Source organism: Fringilla coelebs (assembly GCF_963513975.1).
Source record: "Fringilla coelebs genome assembly, chromosome: 1".
In the NCBI taxonomy this organism is placed as follows: domain Eukaryota; kingdom Metazoa; phylum Chordata; class Aves; order Passeriformes; family Fringillidae; genus Fringilla; species Fringilla coelebs.
In genome coordinates this window covers 88,600,999-88,626,741 of record NC_140028.1, presented here as the reverse complement: position 1 = coordinate 88,626,741, position 25,743 = coordinate 88,600,999, and the positions used below count along the sequence as shown (strand labels likewise).

Sequence of the window (25,743 nt, the reverse complement as noted above, 5' to 3'; positions counted from 1 at the left end):
TAATGAACACACTGCACCTTTAAAAACTATTACTTGTGTTCCTGCCCCAGTTTATTCCTTATACTTTTGTCTTTCATAATGGACATACTTTTCAATTGTCCTGAAAGCTGCTTTGTATTTATTTCACAATAGGCCCAGTATTTAGTAAAGATATTTTCCAAGACACTATCATGTGAATGGATGTGTGTCTACACTAAATGTTGACTTTTATGTCTAATAACTTGCTCAGAGTATTGGATTTATCCCTCCCTAAAGGGCAGAGCTTGGAGCCCGATTTATTTGTACTAGTTGGAGATTTCAATATACACATATGGCAAGATCTTATACACAAAAGTAAATCATGTCAGGTTACTTAAACAGAAACACCCTTTTGATCACTGCACCAGATAAAAACTGAGCTTTGTCTTTGTCACTGTGAGTCTCAGTTTGGAAAATTGATCTGGCCAAATTGAATGTTTCTATAGCACCCAGCACCATGGAACTCCACAGGGTCTAGAGGGGAAAGCAGCCTCTCTCCAGCAGGGATAATCATATCCATATTCTCCTCTTTGGGTTAATCATTAGCTTTCTGAATGCTTCCAGTCTTCCTTCTGTTCGTGTGGGAACACTTTAGGGAATCCTTTCTATTTACAGCCAGTGGATTTATATTCCATGAGTGCCTGCAATGGATTTGTGAGTGCCAGCACTGCTGCTTGGGAAATTCACAGGACATCTGGAATAATTTGATGTTTTCACATATTTATTTTTTTTTATGTCAACATTTTCCCTTTAATGCAGGGCTACAAGATTTGGATGCACCTTTCTTACAAGAATAACCCCAGTGGTTTTGGAGCTTGGATTTTAATCTACTGGGGGTGCACAATGCCAGACTGCATGGTGCTGGGGATGATCCTAGCTAAGTTCAGTTTTCTGGTTTGAAAATTACTTGTATAACCTTCCATTGCTCTTGGAAATACAGGGGGATCACTAAATTGTCTGAAACACCTTTGAAACTATGGTGACAAACAAGGGTAGAGTTACAGCAGCACAAATCCAGGCTCCTGAGGCTGAGTTCAAACTTCTTCAGGAGTTGTTCTTCTCCATGTTTAGCGGGAGAAATGGGTCAGGTTACACATTCAGATAAGAATTTTCCATACAGAAGATAACATTGTCCTCCCCTGTGTATAACAGAATATTTACCAGGCTGAGAATGTGGCTGTTTTGGAACTGTTTCTTTTCAGTAATGTTTATTTTAGTTAATTTTGAAGTGGGGAAAGAAGCAGCCTATCCCTGTCCCATGATTAATGTAAGGCTGACCATGAACAAGATAATAATAGCCCCATCCTCTGGGAACCAGGCTTCTCCCTAATTGCTTTATTGGCAATTAGTCACCATGTGTCACTGGACTGTCACCACCCTCGCGTTCATTTTTCATGCCTTTTACAGAAAGTTACTGCTGACTCTACAGGGTGTAACAAGAGCTTCTGTTTATTACCAGGCTTTTCTTAGCTCTTCGAGGACTCGGTATTGGTGTGTTGCTGAGGCCAAGGATTGGGACAAGGATTTGGGCTGAACCTGTGTTTAAGTACACTGCACACAAGTGTGGACTTTACTGAACCAGACCCATGACTTGGAGGGCTGAATCCCTACTGACTGAAAAAGTGCCTGCTAATTGTGATCATGGGGAGGGAAAATCACACTCTAAAGAGCTGCTTTGGGTGCCTCAGAACTGAACCAAAACCTGTGTGGGTTCTGGTGAAGCTGCTTGGTTGTGTAAAGATATGTCTGTTCACCCTAGGCCTTGATAGGAAATCTGTGGCTTTGCAGCTGAACTGGGTGATGTACAGCCTCTGATACCGGGTCCTGGATGACCCTGAGCCACTTACCCAGCCTGTGTCAGCACCTCCCTACCTGCCCTGCGGTGGAGGGAGAGGGACAATCCAACAGTGGTACCTACTGTCATGGCTCTCTGGGCTGCCGAAAGGATAGGGAAGGAAGACTGTATCTTTTCCCTGTGCTGGGAAGAAACAAAATGTTTGGGGATGGTTGCAGATAAGTGTAAACTGTAGTAATTTTGTTGCCCAGGAAGACTCAGTCTCTGGAAACTAAAGCTTGCAGAAGCCCTTGTTTGACAACAGGCATGGTGAAATCATAGTCTCCTCCTCCCCTCATATATTTTGATAATAAAGGAATTTCTGATGGAAAAATGTTGCACTAATTCTGTCCCCTCCCAAGCACCACCCTTTTCATCTTCTTCAGAAACTGATGAAATAACCAGCCACAACTTCAGAGACGTTGCTCTAAATAAATATCTGAGTCAGAGTAAGATCATGGCAAAAGAGATCTCATCCTGAAAGCTGCAGCCCTCTTTCCATTTAAGCATCACTAGCTGATCCAGTGTTTGCAGTAGGCTGCATTTCCCATATTGTGACAATCTAGCCTGAAAAAGAAGAGGTCACCCCATGAGTAACGTGAACTGAACTGACTTGGTGTTAAATGCAAGACAGTGGGAGAAGTATTTTTCTGCAAGGTTCTATTCTGCCTTTGTGTGTCTGACAAATCTGGTTCATCTTCATCTGCTGTGGAGTATTAGGAGAGAAAATGGAGCAATTAGAAAAACAATATTGGTTTAAACCACAGTAATATGACAATTTTACACAGAATTTGGGGAATTCTGTTTTGTCACTGTGCATGTATCTAATTCTTTACCAAATCCTCCTAGTGTCCTCCTCAAAAAAAAAATCCCACCCTCACTACCTATAAATGATTTAAAGAAAGAAGGAAAAAGACTTCAAAACACAACCTCCCAGTCCCAAAATTCATTAGTTATAAATTGTTTCATTTAAACTTAAGTAAAACTTAATTTTTAGTTGGTGACGTCTGGATCTTTGCTTCTAAGCACTTGAAATCCTTTCTTGAATCCCTTTGAGTTCAGCAAAAGAGTTTTTGTAACTTCTGCACTTAATTCTCACCTTAGATCCTTTTGCGCTACTTGGCACTGACATCAATTGTACTGTGAGTCCCTAGAAAGAAGAACCTGTTGGCTAAATAGTGGAAAAGCTATCTAGCAATTGCTTTACAGGAAGAATGCCCTGGCATAATTTTTTCTCTCCTGCTCAGATATATCCAGTGGTCAGCCATTAACATAAGAAGTGTGGTGGAGCTGGCTTTCAACATGTCCCTTCACTTCACCCATCTGAATCCCATCACACATCTCTGTTTAATCTATTAACTGGGATATTTTTAAAGTTTTCTCCTGTTCAACTTTATTTAATCAGTTTGGGTTAGTAAAAGAGATTTAGCCAACAGCTATTTCCCTCACACAGGCTTGCAGCTCATGAACAAAACAGCTCCCTGAAGAGCAAGAACAGATTTCATTGAGGAACATGCTAATGAAAGCTGGATGAGTTTCCCTCATTAGGTGTAATTACTTTAGGTTTTGCAGGCTGTCTTCTATGGGGTGTCCTTCCTGGCTGATGTGTTGAGACTAATTAAGAAACTGCGATGTGCTAAGTGCATAATTTCCAGCAGAGACCTTCTTTTCAGTGTCCTGGCTTTCCCAGTGTCCACAGTAAGTACCCTTTGTCTCTGTATGTGAAAATAGCGTTTGCATAAATGATTAAGGGTGTACAGTACCAAAAGTATGCATATGAAATAAGAACTAAGGTAAAATTCTTTTACCATTGAATTTGGAATGGACTTGGACCATTTAGAAGAAGAAACAATGCTGAACCTGTCATGGTTGAGAGCAAAGCCTCTTGCACAAACATGAGGGTTGCTGTCCTCAAGTGGACACAGATTGACCCCAAAGGGTGAATGAGGTGTAACCTCTCTGTTAATCTCATGGTCCAAATAGCTGTGGATTTATCAACTTAGGGCTTTTCTCTAAAGGGCAGCACAGGTCAGGAGGACACAAGAGGGTACCTAAGAGGCAGCAAAATCTCAGATCTCCTTCTTTGATGCCAGAGTAACTTTAAATAAGCACTGGAGAGAAACAGACTCACGGAGAAAATAATTATAGTCACAGCCTACGTCAGATTCATCGTGGATCACCTACTCCCTCACAGACAATGCTGTTTATCAAAATGCCGTGGGTTGGACAGGAACTGATGGGTTATTTATACATGTAGGTATGCTCTGTGAGAGTGATGCCTGCAGCCACCACTGAATCTCAGAGGGCTGAGAAACACTGCTTAAACATGGTCCACAAGCAGCTCAGCTAGCTGGCTCCGTAAAAAAGCCCTGCCAGGGATGGAGTCAGAGTGTTCACTATGCTGCTCTCATATCCTGCCAGGCATCCTCCCCATGCCCGCAGGACTGTGGCACAGGCTCACTCTTCCAGCATCTCACATCCCTGATTTCTAGCCCCAAGCACAAAAGTGTGCTCAAATACAAAGCTGGGCCAAAAATTGCAGATCAGCTCCCAGGTATCAGTAACTGATACCAGGGATCATTTTCTCCAGTTAAGTTGTCCCACTGTAATTCCTGATCTATTGGGGAAAAAAATGAGTGCCCACAGTGTGCAGCTTTCACCTGCAGTTTAGGAATTAGGCTTATGAGATGTGAAGGTAAAGGGTAAGTTTATGTGAACTGCCTTATCAGACAGTCTCTTGGGGAGAACTACTTGACCATCAAAAGATCCCATCTGCAAAGGGAAAGGGAAAGAGGAAAAAAAAAAAAAAAAAGGAGCAGCTAATCTCAGATTCCACAGAAAATGTCAGTGTTGGCAGTTTATAAAGCAGGGTTTTTTTTTCTCTCAGTATCAACACAGAACACTGCATCTCTGAGTAAATGTGAGATAACATGAGTTTATCTGGCAGTGTCATCATTTTTCCTGTAAAAAAAGCATGGAGACATTTTGCCTTCTCAGAAATGAAAGCACTAACCAAATCCTATCAGTTATGTTTGTCTTCCATTTTTAAATTTCTTTCATTTTGCATTTTGGTTCCAGTTTGTGTGTATATCCTTTTGGACACTGTATACCTACAACCGAGAGCTGGTTTACCCCAAAAGCCTTGATGGAGTCATCCCACTCTGGTTAAATCATGCTATGGTGAGTAAGAAACGCCTCAGCCTCTTGCAGAGAAAAGGGAGACTTTGCAACGTGTGCCCCACCACTGCCTTGTGCTGTTTTCCAGAAGAGCTTCACAGCTTTTCCGTTCTCACCTCCTCCTTCCTTCTTATCTGAATCTGATGTTGAGCTGTACGCAGCAATCAGATGGATGTGCTTGAAGCTGCCTCAAGAAGCCTTTTAGCACACAAGGAACGTCAGTTAATCGGTGCTTGTCAAACCTCTGAAGTCAATGAAATGATGTGTAGTCATAAGGAAAGAAAATCTCACTTATTGTAGCTCAAAAAAGAAATTGTGTCTGCTAACAGAAGTCTCTGAAATACAAAATGGCTGTGAATGCAACCAAGCAGCCCTTAATTTTTAAAAAAGGTGAAATAACAAAAGAGAATCTGACAGCTCTGCAGCTAATAAGCTAATGTGTGCACAGCTTTGAATAGCTGGATTGCAATGATTGTTTACAGATTTTCTATAAATACTTTCCAGATTTCTCCTTCATTTGCTCTGGCCGTTTTTATGATGTGTTGAATAATCACATATTTCTCATCAGTCAAGTGAAAGGAGGCTGACAGTAACATGGAAACTGTGGGTGGATTGCAAGGTCAGGGAGGCCTCGTGGGACGAATGGGAAGTGGGAGAGAAGGGAGAGGTTCAGCTCTAGGCTGAATCAGAGAAGCCAAAAAGTATGAAATAATCACATAGAAGACTCATTTCTCTCCAGACTTAATTTCTTAAGAACTTGCCATGCACTGCAGTGGATATACCCAGTGAGTGTTGAAGGTAAATCTGGGAGGGTTTGGGGTGTCTGGCTGAGGACAGCTCAAGGTTTGAGCAGCCCCTTGATTTAGACAGGTGCATTCAGAGTTGTGTGACTGGAATCCAAACACACAGAGGCATGTCCGCATTGCTGATACCCGAGTGGTGAACCACAGCCACCATGCACTTTTAACCTCATCACCTGCTCTCTGTCCACCAATTCATTTCCACCAGGATCTTTCTGTGGCTGTCCAAATGCCTGCACAGGTGCAAAAGGGCTCTGCTCTTTCTGAAAACTATCAACCACCAAAATGAAAGATTCTTCATGTCCTCAGCATCATGCTGGTTTCAGGTCCAGGATTTAGTATGGGCAATGGTTTAAAATCCTCACAGTGGTGGAGGTGCTGAGCAAGGGGGAAGGGAGGAGTAGCACAAAGTGAAGCTCAGAGAAGATAGGCTTTGCTGCTTGTTTTAATCCTGGCTCACAGCTGAGAATTTGCCCTTTCCATTTCCACATTTGTTTATGACATCAGATGGTTGAGAGGTGTTAGGGCATACATTTTTATTTCATGTGCAAGAACTCTTTGCAGGAACCCCTCAAACATATCAGTTATAACATCTTCTTACCTTACCTTACTTTACATCTACATTTCATAACAGAGTCATTTTGACTACAACAAAAAGCTTTTCTGTATCAGAAGTGTCAAAAACAGGTGTTAAAAAAGAAAAACCAATTCTTCCTGAAAATTATTTTGACGAGAGAGAATCTTCACATAAAGCAAATCTCTATCACAACCTGATATTTTATTTCTAAATCTCTTAATACACTGCAGGCATCTTGTGCTTGACAGTTCCTGGGTAGGAAATTTTCCTTCCAGTCACTATCAAGCATAAAACATCTGCCACCAGCATAGACTGATCCCTGCTATTGACAATCCTTGTGTTTTAGAACACCGTCCAACAGGTGCCTTCAGGCTTAGCTGAGGCATTTCCTTCTTCCAACACAGAATATCTGCTGGAGACACTAAGGAGACCCAGGGACACTTTAGGGGAAGTTCTGATTGCTAAGCAGACACTTTTTCTTTGGGTTCCTTTCCTTGCATATTGCTGTTACATTATGGGTTTGAGATTACAGGCATTTCATGGCAGATTGAAGCAGCATGTAGCTGGTTTTGGAGGAGAAAGACATGGGTGCATCAGTAGTAACCATCAGTGCCATATCATTCACAGTGGGAGTACTTTTTTTTTTTTAATCTCAGTCTATTTTAATGTTGTACAGAGGGAAAGCATATGTTGTTATGTAACTGGAGAGTGAGCCTAAAAAATAACCATGCAAACCCACTTCAGGAATACTGAGCTCCTTGGCTTTGTAGTGATGCTGCAGCACCTTCCTTGCAGAAATGAATAACAATTTTTTCCTCACATGAACTGCTCTTACAGTGAATGAAAGGGCTGTTGTTGCCCACCTGGTAGCCCAGAGTTGCAGAGTGAGCACTATAATTTAGCCAAGTTTTTGCACTCTGAACAGAAACATTTTGTTTTGCAGATGGGATGGTTAATGTAGAAAGGAATTTTGCTCATAGTTGAAGGAGACCGAATATTCCAGACTATCTAGGTTTCTCTCTTTGCTTTTCTACTGAGTTTAACCCAAAAGCTGGGCCTCAGTTTCCACTTCTCTTTGCCTGGTATAATTATGTTTTACCATCTTTATACAAAACCTTGACCTTTGGGGATGAAAAAAGTCCAGTCTACTTATGTCTCAAGCACAATTATTTTATTTGATCAAGATTTTTGAAGTGGAAGATGGCTAAGACAAAAGATACACTGGCCAATTCGTCAAGTGAATTTGTTTATTTCTTTCCCAGTCATCGCTTTTCAAGCAACATCTGGATACTCTCCAGAAGGAGACTAACTGCTGGAGACAGCTTGGATTAAACCATGTGCATGTATTATTCAACTTAATGGCAGTATTGGGGAACACTACACTTTGAAAGGTCTGACAGAATTGAATGCTAAATAAAGTGGGCCACTGGTGGGTCAGAAGAGATAACTCAAAAACATTTTTGATCTATAACAAAAGATACATATAAATGTTGAGCAGATGTGTTCACAAAAATAGAAATGGTACAATTGTGTTTTGTAAAAGAAGATTTATATTTTCAGTCTGTTGGCACAGTTTTCTTTATTTTCAGACTGCAGCTAAGTTGAGTTTGGCCACTTCTTTTTCTAATTTACCCTGCAGCTGTGTTACCCTTTCACCTTTACAAAAAACAGCATTTTAGTTCCCTGGGCACTCTACTGACACATGGTTATGAATTGTGCATGTTCAGAAGCTATTGTAAGCTATAAAGCTGAGAACAGACAAGGAAGGAAGGTAAATGGAGGCTCAGAAGAAACATCTCTTACCTGGCAGACTTTCAGCAAAGATGACAACAGATCCCCCATCACCTGAGCTTCTGAAGGTCCTTTGCACTTTGCCCTGTTGTGGCTAAGCTGTACCTAAAAATAAAAAATGAAAATGTAAGGGAATGAGAGAACAAGCAAGGTACATACAAGTAATTTTCCTTCATTGAAGCAGGCCACAAATGCCCTGACAGTAGGAGTACCAGCAGGACTCACTATGTCCCCTCTCATCTTGGATCTTTGTAGATGAGCTGCTTGTGTTCTGCATACCTAGCTGTATCTCACCTTACCCAGACATTTCAACAGAAATGGTATTTTGGGTCAGCGTGATTTATGTCCATCTGGAAAAAATGTCAGTTATGTGAATATAAGTTACCCTTACCCTCATGTGAGGGCATCTGTGTGAGGGATTACATCTTACTACAGCTATTTTAGGAAGCTGCTGCATCACTAACCAAAAAAGGGGGTGCAAATTCAGTTTGTAGGACAGAACCCTCTTGTTCAGGCCACTCAAACTTGACTCCTACTCCAGGTGTGTACATGAGAACAACCTCAGGTTCATCTGTGGCCATCTTAAACTATTCTCTTTGCAAGTGTTATTTAATGCTTAATAATTCTTGCATATTTACACAAGGGAGAAACATTTCCATTTGTTTGCATTTCACAGTATCTCAGTTTTAAGCTGTCTGGCAACTATGGACATTCACAGGCTGCCAATTACATTCAGCTTTTGGCAAAAGAAGAAGAATGTGTGTGTGAGGAATATGGCACACAAAATTAATCACCCCACACATTTAAGAGCAAAGATGCTTAGCTTTTCCCAGCACTACACAGATTTTTTTGAAGTTTCCATTTTTGTTGACATAAACCCATTTCCTCAGGGAGAAAGTATGTGTTTCACAGACAAATGTTATGGCAGGGAATCCTCCCGGGCTGCTGCTACCCCAGCGTGCACAGGTGCAGTCTCCATAACCCTCCCTGCACAGGAACAGCTGGAGAAAAATATTCCACAGCAAAGGATGTGTCACTTCAGTCTCATGTCAGCCTCCAGCTGCAGTGCAACATCAGTTTCTTAGACTACATATCTAATGTCAGGCAGAAAGGCAATTAAAATTCTGGCATTGACATTGAGACAAAACATTTGCTAGTAAGCAATAGGATATTCAGCCAGGGCCTTACTCCCAAAAATGCATGTGTGCAGGCAAGAAAATATCTCTGAAGCTCTTTTACCTTTGATCATACAATTGGTCTAATGCTTCATCCATTTTTCACTATAATGTTCCCAAACTACCTAAATGTCTAAGGGAAAAAAAAAGTTATGTTGCTTTACAGGTGAGGATGAATGGATCTGGAAAGGGCAGAAACAGGTAGTAGCTGATGGTTCAGAGGGGAGTGCTGCTGGAATTAAGTTGAGCAATAGCTTCCTCACTAATCTGCTACACACCTGCTCAGTAACAGGACTCCCCATGCTTCCTGCTGTATCCATAAAATAAATCCGTGGCTCCCCGAAAACGCACCGATGGTTGGAAACAAAAAAGACATGTAGCAACCCCAAGAGAGAATTATATCTTCGACTAAACATGGCAAGATACTAGTTAAAGAAATAAAATGAACAATAAAGCTTAAGCCCCTTCCACCCTGAAAAATAAAGAGAGGTTAAGGGAAGAAGAAAAATGTATAGGGAGAGATTGCAAAAGAAAAATTTGAAGGGGGCATTTGAACCCAGACAAAATAATAGCAAAACAAATTAAAAGAGGGAATTAGTTCCAAAATTTAGCCAAGAAATTAGAGACCATACAGAGATTTGGAAAATTATGAGCAAAAAAACTAAACAGAGATTATGGTGACAGGAAGCCGTTTAGTTTTATTATGCTCAGATAACACAGGCTGTAATTGTTCATGAAAGCATCCAACTGAAGGAAATTTCCATAGACAAGGGGATGTTTTCCAACAAAGAGCTGAGTATCTGAGTAAACACCTCAAGGGACAACCAATGAACACTGGCTTATGCGCCTCATAAGGCAACACCAAAGTGGGTTTTTCCTTTTACTTTGCAGTAACATACCGATGGGGAAGAGAGAAGCACGAGTATTGGCCACGACTGCTTGTCAGCACACAGGCTCTGTGGGGAATTGGTCTGAAAGGAGAAACACAGGCAGTTTTTCAAAAGCACTTGATGGTCTCCAACTGTGCCCAGTGGAGTTTAGTTTGGCCAGGGGTAGCTGTTTGTGAAAAGATCCCTCCCTAAAGTCTCACATGTTAATGGAAAGCAGACATGGAGGGTATGTAAATGCCGACGAATTAGAAGCAAACAGCTCTGGTCAACCAAGGCATCATTTCCTTCACTCTGGAGTCAAACAAGGTCACACCGAGTCAACTGCGACACACGCGTCAGGAGCACGAGTGATCTCAGCAGCTCTGGGGAGACTATTCATGGGCTCAAAGCTCAGCCTAGGCTGGAGCCTGCAGCTGAGCACAAACTCTACCCAACCCTGCCTTCTCAGCCCCAGGAAGCTCGCTCTTACTTGAATTCTCAACGGCAAAACAAGGATATAGCATTAAATAAATACATGAATTACTCAAAATACGGGAAGTAAAAATTCCATATGGTCTTAGCAAACACTGGAAATAATATTCAGAGAGGACTATTCATCTCAGCTTAAACTCGTGAACCTAAAATGTATCCTGGGAAACATACAACACAGGGTAGGAAACAAAAAGTAAAGGAGCAGGGGAATGTTCTTGTCTGCAGGAGAAAAGTTAACGTGCCAACATTTGAGATATAGTTCAGAATATGTTTAAGAAACATTCTTCCCCCTGTATTCATATGCCAGAATTTGTATGAGCAACAAAAATAAATTTGTAATTTTATAACTAGTTCAGTTTCACCTGAGTTTTTCAGGAAAGAAGCAAAGAAACTAAAACCAAATGGAAAATCACAATGACTGCCAAAAAAAGACACAAAGGGATTTAAAATGGAATGTTTGGAAGCAGAATTTAGGCTAAAAGTGTGATTAGTTAGCTGAATGTCTCTGATAATTTTGAAAGACCCATCACTTTTATCTCTTCACTGTAGGAAGAAATTTAAAAAATTCTGCTTTTGCAAAATTTGTAAGCTGAAAGCTTTCTTCAACAAACAGAAGTTGTTAGACAAATAAATACATTAATATTTCAAAGAACATAAAAAGTAAGTACCAAAACGATCCTTGCCAAGAGTAGGGAAAAACTCTCTGATTCAGTTTGGTTCATTGATAGCCTGATCAGTACACACAGCTATTGTTTTAGCCTGTTTTCCTTATCTTGGAGTGAAATTGGTGGGTTTTTCCCCCTCCCTCTGTGATAATTATTTTTGACAGTTTCACTGTTTATATGTGAAACTGAGAAACTGTTAATTGAAATAAAAAATGAGTCACTGTTTCCAGCAAGTTTTGCCAATGTTTTGATCTGTGTCAATCTGAGTTTAATTATTAAGTTTTCTTTAAAGGAAGAGGCAAAACTGTATATTTTAATTTGGCCCCATACAAATACTCTGCTCATCAGACATACATTAGTTTAAGAATATGAAGTGCTGCTAAGTAGGCTTGAAAATATATTTAATGACTATGCACAAGAGACCTACAGCTAAAAATAATGCGGATGAGAAAATACATCTTTTTTTCCATCCTTCCTTTTTTTTTTTTTTTTTTAGAAAAGGATATGAGAAGCCTTTATAGCCTTTCAGCAGATCTGATTAACCATGATATATGCTCTATCACTAACGATGTTGCCAAAGTCAACGTCTCTGGGCTGTGAGAGGGAAATCATGTGGAAAGCCAATTGTGTGTCGTAGGCGAGGGGCAGGCTCTGCGCCCTGTAGCCATCCACACATTCCCCTGGTGTCTGCTCTACAAATACTCATCTGTTGTCATAAACTTGCACGGGTATTCCATAGAAATTCCTCTGTGATTTTACTGTTAATGCACAAATTTGGCTTGGCAGAAATAGGCTCTAGGATAGCAGAAGTGCGAGGGAAGATTTTCCCACATGTTTACGAGCCTGGGGTGTACATGAGAAAGAATTGGGGGGCAGAGGCATAAATAAAAAAAAAAAAAAAAAAAACCCTTTGTATCCAAAAAGGAAAAAATAATAATTTTTTTTTTTTTAATTGTCCTGGGGGTGCTTGAGGAAGCTGAGAACTGTTGTAGAAATCTGTCTCGAGAAGGCATTTTCACAGCAAATTTAAATGACTCTACAAAAAACCCCCACATCTAGTTAGTATACTTGGCAAAATATAGTTTAAAAGATGCAATTATTTGAACAAAAACACAGCACACAGTCATGGGCCAGTGACATCACTGGACTCAAGAGAGAAGCTTGCATCTTTCCTATGCCACAACAAATTTCTTTCTTTGTTTTTTGGGGTTGTTTTTTGCATTTGTTTTTCCAAATCAGTATAGCTCCGAGAACTTTAAGAAACTGTTTGCAAACCAGAGGCAGTCAGTCCCACCCCTGAATGCTTTTGCTGTCCTTAGACATGGAAACATTCTTACAAGCAGTGGAAATTGAATCAGGAATAGCAAAAATTTCAACCTACCCCTTCCACTAAACTCCTGGCTAATACCAAAAGCAGCCAAATGTTCCAATTTTACCAGTAACTTTCAAGCTTCTATTGATTTATAAGCCCCCGAGTGTTTTCTCTAACTCCTACATAAGTGGAGGAGCCTGACAAAAATGAGTAGTAAAGCATATCAGCCTTTTCTGAACCAGCACAGACTAAAAAGCAGATCTCCCAGAAATCTTTTGCAGGCACTACCAGCCTGCTGCTCAGCAGCAGTGCCAATGCACGGCGTGTTTGAGCAGCAGGCTGCCCCTCACCACCCCCAGCCTCTCCCTGGGACTGTATCCTGCTGTCCACACATAGTCTGTGTGCTGCTGGAGCATATGTGCTTCCCAGCATGAAGCTACATCTCTCTTGTGGGACGCTGAGCCACTCTCCCCTGGTCAGGGACACGATGGACATGGAACACTCACCCATCACAGCCATCACCGCATCAATCTCTTATGCCTTTGAAACTTCTCATTTTCCTCTCCTCTCTAGATGCAACAACACATGCAGTGCATTCACAGTTTCTATGCCTGCCTTTGGGCTGCTTCACTGTTCATACTTTCTGGCTTTTTGTGCTGCTCTTTCCTGGGCATGTTCCAAAATACCTGTCAAAATGAGGTGTTCTAAATCAGCGTGCCCGCCAAAGGCTTAGGCTAAAGCTTAAAAATGAGGACAAGGTGTAGGTTTTCCATCGCTGCTGCCTTGCCATGGGCATTTTGGGTTTTGTTCAAGGACAAACTATTGTTCAACTATGGAAAATAAACTCTTTTAAATCTTTTTGAAAGCACCTAAACACATAGATTTCTGACTAAAAGAAGTTACAGGGATTATATATGAAAACTGTGTGCACTGAAGATATTTTTCTGGTTAAATTAATTCAGGAATCACTTGTACTGCTACAAAACTTCTGCAATCAACCAAGCAGGTTGTAGAACTGAAGAACAGAACAGAAGAAAAGAACAGTGCCAATGACTGAAAGGAACTGGAACATCAAAGAAATATTTTCTATCTCTTCTCTGAAAAAGGAATAACTGAGGTGGAATGGTTATTTTGATAGAAGGATAGCCAGGTATGAATAGCCGCTCCTGGGTGTGGTAGGAGGGCTGAGGAAGGACACTCAGCTTCCAGGGAGCAGTCACTTGGAAGCAGCAGGCAAAAGTGGATGTCCATCTCTTAAACAAATGGCTAAATACATACATGCTGTTTAAAGCTCACTGTGCATTTAAAGAAATTTATTGTGTATTTAAAGAAATTATTGTGTATTTTAAAGAAATTTATTGTGTATTTTAGAGAAATTATTGTGTATTTTTCACAACCTCTAGCGTAAATATAAGGCAATAAAACTTTGACACCATATTACCATATCAGATACTGATCACAGTTTCTGAAAAACATGTACATTAAAAATGTTAGAAGCATTTCTTTGGGACAAGAGAAATCTGCATACCATACACCCAGCAGGTTTTGCCTTTAGGGAGAAAGACAAAAAAAATATCTTTAGTTGGACATTTTTTCTATTTAATATTCTATCTATCTTCTCTGTTGTCATCCTCCCATACCTCCCCCATCTACCTATGAAACTATTTACTTAATTGCCAGGAATTTAAGCAACTAATCAGCTACACTTGTTACTATAGTTTTTCTCCTGGTGCATTTCATTGACTAGTTTTGCTTTGTTGCTCCCCATTATTGTTTAAGCCACCTGTCCTAGTTATTGCAATTCAAAGTTATTGTTTGCTTCCACAGGGAGTACAAAATTTTCACTGGGGAAATTTCACCCAGGAAAATTATTTTCTGAAATTGCTTCAAATCAGTCAAAAATTTGAGGCATTAGCATCCCATGAATCCCTGCATTGGCCATTTAACATCTGAGCCCAGAAGGCTTTCTGCTGTGCTCCCAGCATCCCTATGGTGAGGAGCATCCCTCTTGGAGGCAGCTCCTCACCACAAAACAGTCAGTGCCACCAAACTGTCTGCCCAGAACTGAAAATCCTCCATGCTCAGACAGTTATCATTGAAGTCCTTGAAACTGAAGCTGCAATTCAAACTCTTCAACAAGAAAAAAAAGACAAAGAAGAAAAACACATTTCTCCATCAATTTAACTCCTTTCTGACTCTGGGATAAGTTGTTTGAAGTTTCTTCATCACCTTCAATCACAGCTAACTGAAGTCTCCTGTATGTTTACAACCCCATTTTTCCATTTACAAAGGGAAGCACAACACACAGGGATTGCACTGGAGCAAGTAATAAATTATACTGTATAAAGTACAATAATGACTAGAAGAGAACATGAAGGCAATTCAGCAATTTCTCAGTGAGTTCAAGGAGCACTCTTCTGACATCCTCAACTGCACATAATAATAGAGCTCAATATCTTTTGTACTGTAATAGGAATTAAAAAAAAATTATTGCATTACAAAATGCAAAAGGAGAGCTCACCTATTATAAACATAGACCACGTTACAGGCAAGACTCATTTTTATATCTTATTAACAAGAAAATTTTTGTGCTTATTACTCTAGGGGTACTTCATTGTAAAAAATGAAGTATGCACAATTGTATACAATTGTTCTCGGTATTGTTAAATAATTCTTTGCTGAGCAGGTGCCTGAACTTTATGATGAGCAATGACTGAAGGCAAGGCACTGTGATCTGTCAGTGACAGACTGTCTTTTTTCCCCAGCACACAGCTGTATTGCCATTTGCTCTCCTGGAAATCCTTGCCTTGCCGCATCGTTACCCAGCAAAGAAGAAGGGATTGTTCCTACTGGGATTTGTCGCTTTTCTGTATATCAGTTGGTAAGAATTTAGGTATTTTTTCTTCAAGTAATCTACTTTTAAAAATAAGGCCAAATGCTGTATTTTGGATTGAAAGTTCCCACCCAGACACAAGGAGGACGGCAGTCTTTTCTGTAGAGAAATAATTTAAACTTCAGCTGAGACCCATGAAAACTAATTCCAAACATAAGCGAGGCAGGCTTCTTCAAACACAACAGAGGTCCTGAGACCTTACACAGTGTCTCTTGCTCTTCTAAGGCCTCTTAAAGGAAAATAACTAAACTGCCATAAATTCAGGGATAATTTGAGTAATTTCTTCTGGGCTGGAGGTTTTACTTCTACTGGTACCATCAAATTTACCTCCACTCACTGTCCTGATAGCTGCAAAACCAGCAAATCCCGAAAGGTCTGGGGGTCATGGGAGCAGGAGAGGAGTAAAACTCAGTTTAGTGTTTGGCAGGGACAAGTGGCTGGTTTTAGAAACTTGAGACAGAAAATGATACGCAGAGCCAGGTGCAAACTGGTGGGTAGCAAGGAGACATCTGCCCACCACCACCTCCCACTCCACCAGCAGACACTGCCCACATTTCCAGCAATGCACCAGTTGATCCCCAACCTGCTGGAGAAAGATCCTGAGAGAATAAACTAAATCTAATCAGCACCTCCCACAGCTCATAGCCATCTGTCTACCTGCTGTGTGTGTGTGATGCACCCCTGGAGTGGGTTTGCTCATTGCACCCTGGCTGCAGTGCTGGGATATGGAGGCACTGCCACCCCATGTAACTGTGGGCATCTGCCAACACCTCAAAGCTCTCAGAGGATGCCTTGTATTGAGACCCAGATCAGGAAGGGGTCTGTATAATTTCAGGGTATTATACAACTTTCCAGAGCTGAGGAAACATCCAGGCTCTAAGGTGGAGAATACAGAGCATGTGTATAACAACAAGAGGAAGCAACTTGTCCTCATGCAAAGACTTCTGAGAAGTCACTGGAACTAAGAGGAAACCCATCCTTCCCATTCCTACTCACCAATTCTCACTCTCATCTAGAGACCATCTTCAGACCAGTGAGTGAAAATCTGAAATAGAAAATAAACTGTTCAGATGAAACACTGGAGTGACTTGAAGCCCATCAGAATGGCTGTGGAAACAGGGGACTTCACCGATACATTACATAAGCAAATTAGGAGCCATTTATTCTAATCCTCCCCAGAGCCTAATAGGATTACGACCATGGCTTCCTAAATTCCTTTTCTATGTTCTGATTCACCCCATTGCTTAATGCCAGCTTTGTTTTGCTTGTCTTATGACAACATTTGGGTTTTACTGTCTTTGAGACCAGACTGCTCTTACAACCACGTGAGCCGTGCTTTCCCCTAAAATCCCTATCAGCTGAGCAATTTCATCCCTCAGGAGACATGGCTCCTATCAGGACCTGAATCCACGCCAAAGAATGAAGATCAACACAAGCATCAACACATTGGAGCCCTCCCAGTATCTTCTATAAGTTGGTTCTGCATTGTGTTGCCAGGGTCCTGAGTGGAAGGTGGTCCCTTAGAGTGGTTGTCCCCTGTGTGCCAGGCCCCTGATGAGTGAATAAAAGATATTAGGATGTCAATACTGTCACTGTCCTGTAATTTGGTTTTCAAATCATCAAGGAACCTCCTTCCTGCTTTCTTTTTCCCTCTACTTCATGGTTCCCTGCAAACCACAGACAACAGCTTTCAACCAACAGAAAAATTTTCTGGCCTGTGCACTGAAATCTCAACACTCGTACATATTTTACTGTTGGTGCTACAACCTGGTGATTTAATAGACTCTTTGGGCTCCATATGTTTCACAAGCAACAGTCCTTCCTCCAAGCCTCTCCTTGGACTGTCACTGCCATCGCGGCAGCGCCAATGGGCTGAGAAGTGACTGGTCCCTCCAAGGCAGCCGAGAAACTGAGCAGCCAGTTACACCTCGCACCAGACACCTGCCTCTGAGCAGGGTGTCACTGTGGCTTGGAACAGTCATTTATTTGGCTTTGAAATTACAGGTTGCAGTGCTTCATATGAGACACACCAGCTGGCCAAATTGCATAAAGATAATCTAGTTCCTCGTTATATAAAGTAAAGGTGGTTGTCACTCTCGGTTTTACTGTTGGAGGTACGATATGAAAAGAGGAGTCCTGTGAAGTGAAGAACACATGCTGACATTTGCACAGGCTCCACTTAGCACTTGGACTTCAGTGTTTCTGCTCAACCTCTCAGGGGCCTTCCCTGCAGGCTTTTTTTTTTTTTTTCCCTTTTTAAATTACTTAGGTGTTTCACAGCTCTGTTTGTTAGATGAAAGAATCTTGAATCATAAAAATGAGTCCCTACATTTAAATATTTCCATGCTCAGTCCAGACAGCTCTACTATCAATCCCCTCCATTTCTCCTCTCTATCCCTCAGGTGAGGATAGTAAATTTTTATTTACAGGCAAGACAAAATCACCTTTTTATGCCCCACTTCTTCCTTTTTTTACTAGAGAAAGGAAGAAGCATCCTTTCAGCCTTTTTTTTCCTCATTAGCATTCTCCCATTCCTCAGTGTCATGACACAGTTTCAGGATAGTGTGGCAGCCCATTTGTCACTTCCCTTTGAGGCATGATGCTCAGTGTAAGGTAGCAGGCGGGGTGACATCAGAAAAAATTGTGATTGTGTTCCCATCATAGCACTGGTGGTGGAAAGTATGGCATAATCCTCAGATATGTTTTTTTTAATGAAGAATTAAGCCTTTTTGGAGCATTTGGACCCAAAAGTTTGTTTTAGGGAAGTACTGTCCTTGTTAAGATGGCACATCCTGATAACAATCAATGAAGACTTACCCTATTTCTTAAATTCTTTACATAATCAATTCAAATATAAATAATTTTATTCACAAAAAGTATTCACAAAAAAGCATTTTTTCCTATACTTAAGGTATATAAAGATCACTTTTATATTCTTTAGTTCAGGCATTCTCTATTAACCACTCATATGAGCCTTAAACAATGAACATATTACCAGCGAACTGACAGCCACTACAAGATATTTTCTAAGAGAATAAAAAAAGCTGAAAGAGAGGGCACAACTAGAAGAAAAGAAACCCTATAAAGCAGGCATATTAATCTTCTTTCTTTTCCAAACCATGCTTTGCAAACAGTTCTGGCACAAAAGGGTGAAGCAGCCACATCTGTTTCCCGCCTAGCCATCCTTCTTCTTTTCCTTCTCTTATGAAATAAAAGCTGCTGGAGAATTCCCCTTGCCCTCTCACCTCCTGAAAACTTCTTTCCCCTCCTCAAAACAGTGGTCAACAGCAGAAGGATTGAGACAGGGAGGAACAGCTCTGTGTCTCCACAGAATCTAGGGGTCCAGATAGGGGCAGAAAGGCTGTTGTATCTAAAGAGCAAATATATATGAGAGCTTATTTGAATAAGCTTCGCTTAGCATAGCCAAGTGCACATCCCTGTTCCTGAACATTTTGCTATTTTACTGTGCTTTTACTGCTGTTAATAGCCAATGCCACCAGGGTGACAGCAGAATATTGTGTGCATTTCAACCTGCACTGAAACCCATCTAATTTAGCACCGGCTCAAGTGTGCTTCGCAGCAAATAGCCCAAGTGCCAAGGAGATGTATTGACAGTCAAGCTAATTTTCTCTGTATCAAGCCTGTTTTGATAACTTAGCCCCTGAGGAGCTGGAAATTTTGAAGTGGTTCTTCTAATTGAATGGTCCTAACCAAAGGTAAATTCTCTCCTTCCTTGCCTAGGGTCCTGTGGATTTATTCTGTAACAGGAGAGTGGGTATATCCTCTCTTTGCTTTGTTCAGCCCCCCTGGACTAGCAGCCTTTTTTGCCGGTAGCCTTGCCATCATCGTCGCCTTCTACAACTTCGGAGAGTTCCTCAACCGTATGATATGGGGTCAGTCCAAGTTTTCTTCATTACTTCTATGCATATAAAAAAATACCCCTAAATGAACTGCTGTGATTGCCCAGGCAGGCAGGAAAAGGAAGGGGACATGGGTACACTGGGGAAGGTGTTGGGATGCTGGCACTTTGGGCGTCACATAGTCATTGTTGTGTCCCACCCACATGCTATAACAAATAGATATTAGGATGTAAATTGGAGCAAGGATCCCAACCCTACCAGACAAAGGCTGGACCAGCTTCCTCTAATTTGGGTCAAGAAGCACCTCTTACTAGCCTAATCACTGGGTTTTGAATTCCTGCTCAAAGAAGGGTCCAGAGAAGCCACATGTCTTGGGCTAAAACTCTTACACCTGCATCACATGTTGTTTGTCAGACTAGGGATTAGCAGTGTTTACTGCAAATTTACAGGAATGCATTCGTGTATCCAAGGAAAAGCACTGTGGCAGCAGCTCCCTGACTAAAACAGCACTTTGGAAACTTTTACAAACTGTTGAGAATTTTTCCCTTCTGCTTTAGTAGTGGTATGACCAGTAGTGACCTAAAAAAAGTGAAAAGCAGCTTCCTTGGACATAATGGGCAGTTGGAGGGGGGAAAAATTAGTTTAGGAAAGCATATTTAACAAGTAGAAGAAAGAGAGAACTGAGGAAGCACCTTTGGGGGTTTGGCATGGGATACTATTATTATTGTTGTTATTATTATTTCTGTCATTATTATTCCTTCTAGTTTCCTCTCCTTTTTCATTCAAGATTGAATTTTTGAGGATGAAAGTGTTTCTGTCAGGAAAACGTGTATATTTTATTTAGGACAAATGTGGGAACATTTGCAATTTCTTAAACAACCTTTCTGATTAAAGAAAAAACACAAAAACACTGCAAAAACACCTCTGAAAATAAATAAGACAACCTCCCTCTGTTCTCAGGGAACATTTGATGCATGATCCATTTTGCAAAGTCTCACATGCCTGTCAAGCCAAAGTAGAGTGTCTGTAGCTAGTCTCTCACCATCCATACTCAGCTACCTAAAAGCAGCAGATTGGCTTTCAAATGTGCTGAATAACCAACTTCACCACTTGCTACCTTTGAAAACAAGATGCTTGCTCTGCATGTCCATTTTTGGAGTTTTTGGCCACATTCTATTCTGCAAAAACGTCATATGAGATGAGGATTTTTGGTAAATGAAAACAGATCTGCAGCCTTTCTGCACTAGCTCTGGTTTAAGAGGCATCACATATAAATAGTAACTACTGCTAATCAAAGACTGCACCATCACCACATGATGGCATAAGTCTTTGTATGAGATATCTGATACATTTATGTATCAGATTTTTTCATCACTAAGTACATATTAGTAATTTTAGGGCTAGAGTATGCCTGCTGCATAAGCTGGAGATAATCAGAATAAAAATAATTTGATTTCCAATGTGTTAACTGATTGGACAAAATATTGTGCCAAGCAGAGATCAAATTAACTGCAAAAATTAGATACATATTCAACAGCTGACTAAAGAAACTTGGGCAAGCACTCAACTTTCCTGTGCACACAGAGAGGCTGAAAAGCACCCCAGTTGTGGTAGCATGAATGTAACCTCAAAGTATGTATATAAACAATACACAATATTCTCCATTGATATCTGGTGTGCTCTTGTGATCCCTGGAGGCCTCATCTGTGTGGTAGGTCTGCCTTTCCACGCATAGCTGCTTTTTTTCAAAGGAGCCACAAAATCCTGGCCTTAACAATTACATGGTGTTTTCATCCACGTGCAAGACACTCCCTTTGAGTTACAGTTCCCCATGTTGGTGCCAAGTGTTTTTACTGATCCACATCCCAGCTGTGTCCACCCAAGAGAAGAGTAGAACTTCCTTAAGCTGGTATCAATAATGAAGTCCCAATAAGCCTTGAAACATAGCCACAGGGAAGCTATTCCAAATTACAGTGTGCCAGAGTTTTAATATATTCCTGACTGAGACAAATTTTTGGTTCAGCATTGCCAGAGAAAAAAGAGCTGCAAACTGAATGAAGATGCGATTCCAACATACCTTTGTTCCCACAGCAAAAATGGCTCCGTGTACTTTTTTGCATCCTACCCTTTCCTCCCTCTCCTTCCCATTACAATAAGGCAGAGGATGCAGTGGGAATGATCCTGCAGAAAACAAAACAAAAAAAACCAAACAAACAACCAACCAAAAAACATCCCCCCCACCACCACCACCCCCCCAAGCAAAACAATCAGTGGTGGTAGAGGACAGACCTCTTCATCTTTCCATACTCTCCACTCTGCCCACCTTCTCTCTCCCTCAAAAGATAAAGTACATGGAAGGGCACTTTTGATCTCTCTTTTGCTTCCTCCTCATTCCCCAAAGGCAGTTTGGGTTACAGGTTAATACAGATATCTACTAGGTTCTTATAGGCACATCTGAAAACACCTTGTCTAATAACACCAGAAGCCACCAAAAAAATCAAACCTGATGCTGGTGGGATCTGACAAGGCAGAGCTCTCTGGCTGGACTGCTGGCACCAGGATTCTCCTCAGTGGAAAAAAAAAAATCTGAGGCTGTTGCTTCTTTTGATTTCTTTCCCACTCGAATGAAGAAGGTTCCCCAGAGGTGTTTATTCAAAGGTGCAAGAAGTGATTAACAAACAGCTCCACCAGGGAAGCAAAGCCTGGCTCCCTTCTGGACTTACATCCTGTGGCAGACCATAGGCTGCTAATGAAGCTTGCTCCACAGCACACCATGCTTCATATGGGCTCTTCCACGCTCCCTTATAACTCCGGGCCATTATTATTTTTCCAAAAACCAGCTACATAAATATTTACCCTTTTTCACACTTAAAGGTATATTTAGTTCCAACTTATTCCAAAGTCTGTAGATGGCAGCTTCCAGCTTCAAGCAAGTAAGTGTTAAATCTACGTCCTGTGCTTGACCGAAAAGATGCAGTATCATTTCTGAGAGCTGGAAAATCTAGGCTGCAGAATAATATAACCATTTTTTTTCCTTTTCAGGATGCCAGACCCTAAATTCATTTTATTATTTATAGACAAACTGTTTCATACAGTATTGGAGGTTTTAAAAATGTATTATCTCTCATGCGCCTCTCCTCTCCCTCCCCTTGCACAGTTGGATTGGTGGTAACTAAGGCAACCCAGCTGCACAGCCTGAGAGGCACAGAAAATAGTACCAGTAATGACTTCTTTTTGTTTTAAATCCCAGAGTTTCTAGAGTACAAGACAATGTTGAGCAATAGAGGAACTCCAAAGAGGATAATTTGAAACAATGAGCTGATTCTTTTACTGCCATAAATTTACCTCAGCCAGGAACTTGGCTGCAGGGTCTGAGTACCAAAGATGAACCGTGTGATATTTTCTCCCCTTCCTGATGGGTGGAAAACATCATACAGGCAACTGATCTCATGTTTCTTCGACCAATCAAACTAGAATCCTCAAAAATAAAGCAAAGCAGTGCTTGCTTGGGGTTCGCTCTTGTTGGGACAATCAGATCCTTGGGAGAAATTTGGATCAAAGTTCTCCACATGAGACAGAGCAACCTTTCAAGTGAGGTCTCTTATCTAGAACTCGCATTTGAAGATGGAGCACATTCATTTATCTTCCATATAAGACATCTGAAAAACCCCCAAAATAACATTCATCAGCTGCTTCATTTCAATACTCTGAAATGCAGCTGGAGAGGAGCTTTAGCTGGCAACAGCTACTTGCTCCACCAGTGATTGAAAAGCCTCCTGACGTTTTTGCCTCTACTTGCAAGATTTTGTAGGCCCAAGGCCTCTCCCAGAGAAATGCTTATCCCCACATGGTGGAACTGTCCTTTGCGAGAGAAACAGGGGAGGAAAGGAGGCTGATTGTTGGAGTGGGCAGCAGCTCCAAGAGACCCACCCAGATGCTTGCAGTCCACCAGAAGGGAAAGCTTTGGCCAGCAGCTGGCTGAGGAACACTGTGAGGGGAAAACCAAAAATTAAAGATATTATATTGCAAGGGGTACGGCAGCTCAACAGGAATAAGAGCCATTGCTTTGAGGAAAAAGAAAAATCTTACAGTGGAATACCTTTCTCATGCTCAGTGCAGAGATGGATGCACTCTTCCAGATCTTCTATGAGCTCTTAAATATCTCAGGAAGACATTGCTGAAACCTATTTACCTAAGGCTGAAATAAAGTTAAACAACATTCTTCTCTTTTGCCTGTTTTTCCTCTCTTTTTTTTTTTTTTTTGAGTACTTTTGCATTCAACACATTTTCCAGAATCATATAACATGTTTTCACAACTGATTATTTTCCCTCAGTTTTATTTTTGTATTTATGGGCTTTTGAAACCAAGCTCCCTTAATACCCTGTAGCCTTGGGAAATCCAGCCTATGTGACAGCTCACAAATCTGTGCAATACAAAGCAATACTATAATAAGATTGAATTCTTGATGCTGTCATTATTCCGAGCAGCTGTTGAGACTGCAGAAACCCGAGTGGCAAATGAAGAGATGCAAAGGGCAACTGTGTGGGGCATGAAGCCATGCCACCATTGTACTGGTACAGGCTTATCAACAGTGGGTTTTGTATGAACGTTAAAATGCTGATGTTCTGCACATAGTTATTACTCCAGACACAGGTTCCACCCTTTGTTATTACAGTATCCAGGAGGGATTTTTAAACTGAGATTCCTTTCCAGAGGATTTGTTGCATCATGAAAAGAATAAGAGTCCAGAGTCTATCTATTCCTTTCAGTGACCAAATGCTGCTTATATCCATAATTTCCCTATATTGCCAATGAGTTAATGGAACTCAGATTTTACAGGATTTAAATCCCAGAGTTTGAAAACTAAATATGAGTATTTATTTTTGACTCATCCATTTGTCCTAGTTGTACCACAAACCTGCGATGGCACATTTATGTCCTTCATATTTGTCACTCCCCAAAGCTGCAGTTTATCCCTCAGGCAGAGATGACTGACTGTGTAAAGGACACCTGCACTATTTGTCACAGGTCCTATTTTTGGTGATAAGTCTATCTGGTGATCCACTGGAGGCAGACTGGATCGGAACCTCTTGCAAAGCAGAGCTTATGAATTCATCAGTGGAGGCCAAACATTAAGAAGTGCTGGTTAACACACTGGTCCTGGCCTGCCAGGCTATCTTTTTTTCTTTGTGGTTTGGATTTTTTTCCCTTACCCATAAATATCAAATTGGTCAGTACACACCAATACAATACAGCAATTAGTGTTTCAAAGCCTCTGAGGTCCATGGACAAAGGAAGACTATTTAAAGGAGAGTTTCCTATGAGTGAATGATCATCGGAGGGGAAGAAGAGAGACTGAGACAGTGTGTTAGAAAAGGTACCCATGAATAGTTGATTATTGCCACATTGGGTGCCCCACAGCAGCACAATAACTGGTGTTTCAGAAAGCTGTGGGATTTCAGTAGGTCCTGTGCTGTCCTGACCAGCCATGTGAAGATCCTCCAGCTTTTAACATGCTCTTACAACAAGCTAGGTTTGCGTGGTGGCAGATAGTTTCTCCCACTGGCAAAACACAATTATTCTCAATGGGTGTGGCACATGGCAGATTTCAAATAATTCTTCAGTCATTGAGTAATCTGTCACTTGCTGGGGACATCCCAGGCTCATTTGACTTCTGCAGCACTTTAGCATTAGCAGCTGGTCCAAGACATGCACTTGCAGTTCACTCCCACTCCCAGATGGGTTAAGTTCCCCAGGGATGTTGGGACACTGGGGCCAGTTTCACATCCTCCTCATCCCTGATGTGTGAAAGGACTTCTCTGTTCTCCCTTCCCCCTCAGATCCTAATAATGTCATCCTCTCTGTCTCCAAACAGGAGATTCAATAGTAATACTGGACCACAAGTGGAAAGGCAAGTGAATCCTCCTCTTGAAGCCAAACAATCTCTCCATGAATGCTGAAGCCATGAAGTAGAGGAAAATAAACATAGCTGTGATAAATCCTTTCTCCAATGCATTGCAGCTCTGGTGAAGCCATTATGACATCAGACATATGGAAAACTGGTGGAAAATATGAAATGTTTGCCTCTTTCATGATAACTCTGCAACTGCTATGAATAAGAAAATTGTGTTCATCTGTTTACACAGATTTCTCATCTCTTGCACAACGTACGTGAGGATGTGTCCATGGTTAAAAGTTGTCACTGGTAAATGAACTCCCTCATGAGCCTCACACCACTCTGTAAAAGACCTGTGAATGCAAGCCAGCCCTTGTTTGGAT

At 41.2% G+C, this 25,743-nt stretch overlaps 1 protein-coding gene across 1 annotated transcript in view; it reads left to right on the top strand.

The window, feature by feature from the left end:
• ADTRP (androgen dependent TFPI regulating protein) overlaps positions 1-25,383 on the top strand; it is a gene marked incomplete at both ends in the record, with an annotated part of 29,290 nt that extends 3,907 nt beyond the window's left edge. Inside the window, 5 exons of the mRNA XM_084222096.1 lie at positions 3,416-3,550; positions 4,931-5,032; positions 15,476-15,591; positions 19,345-19,496; positions 25,340-25,383. Coding sequence (XP_084078222.1) covers positions 3,416-3,550; positions 4,931-5,032; positions 15,476-15,591; positions 19,345-19,496; positions 25,340-25,383 — 549 coding nt within the window. The remainder of the gene's footprint in view (positions 1-3,415; positions 3,551-4,930; positions 5,033-15,475; positions 15,592-19,344; positions 19,497-25,339) is intronic.
• Between the last annotated feature and the right edge of the window lie 360 nt (positions 25,384-25,743).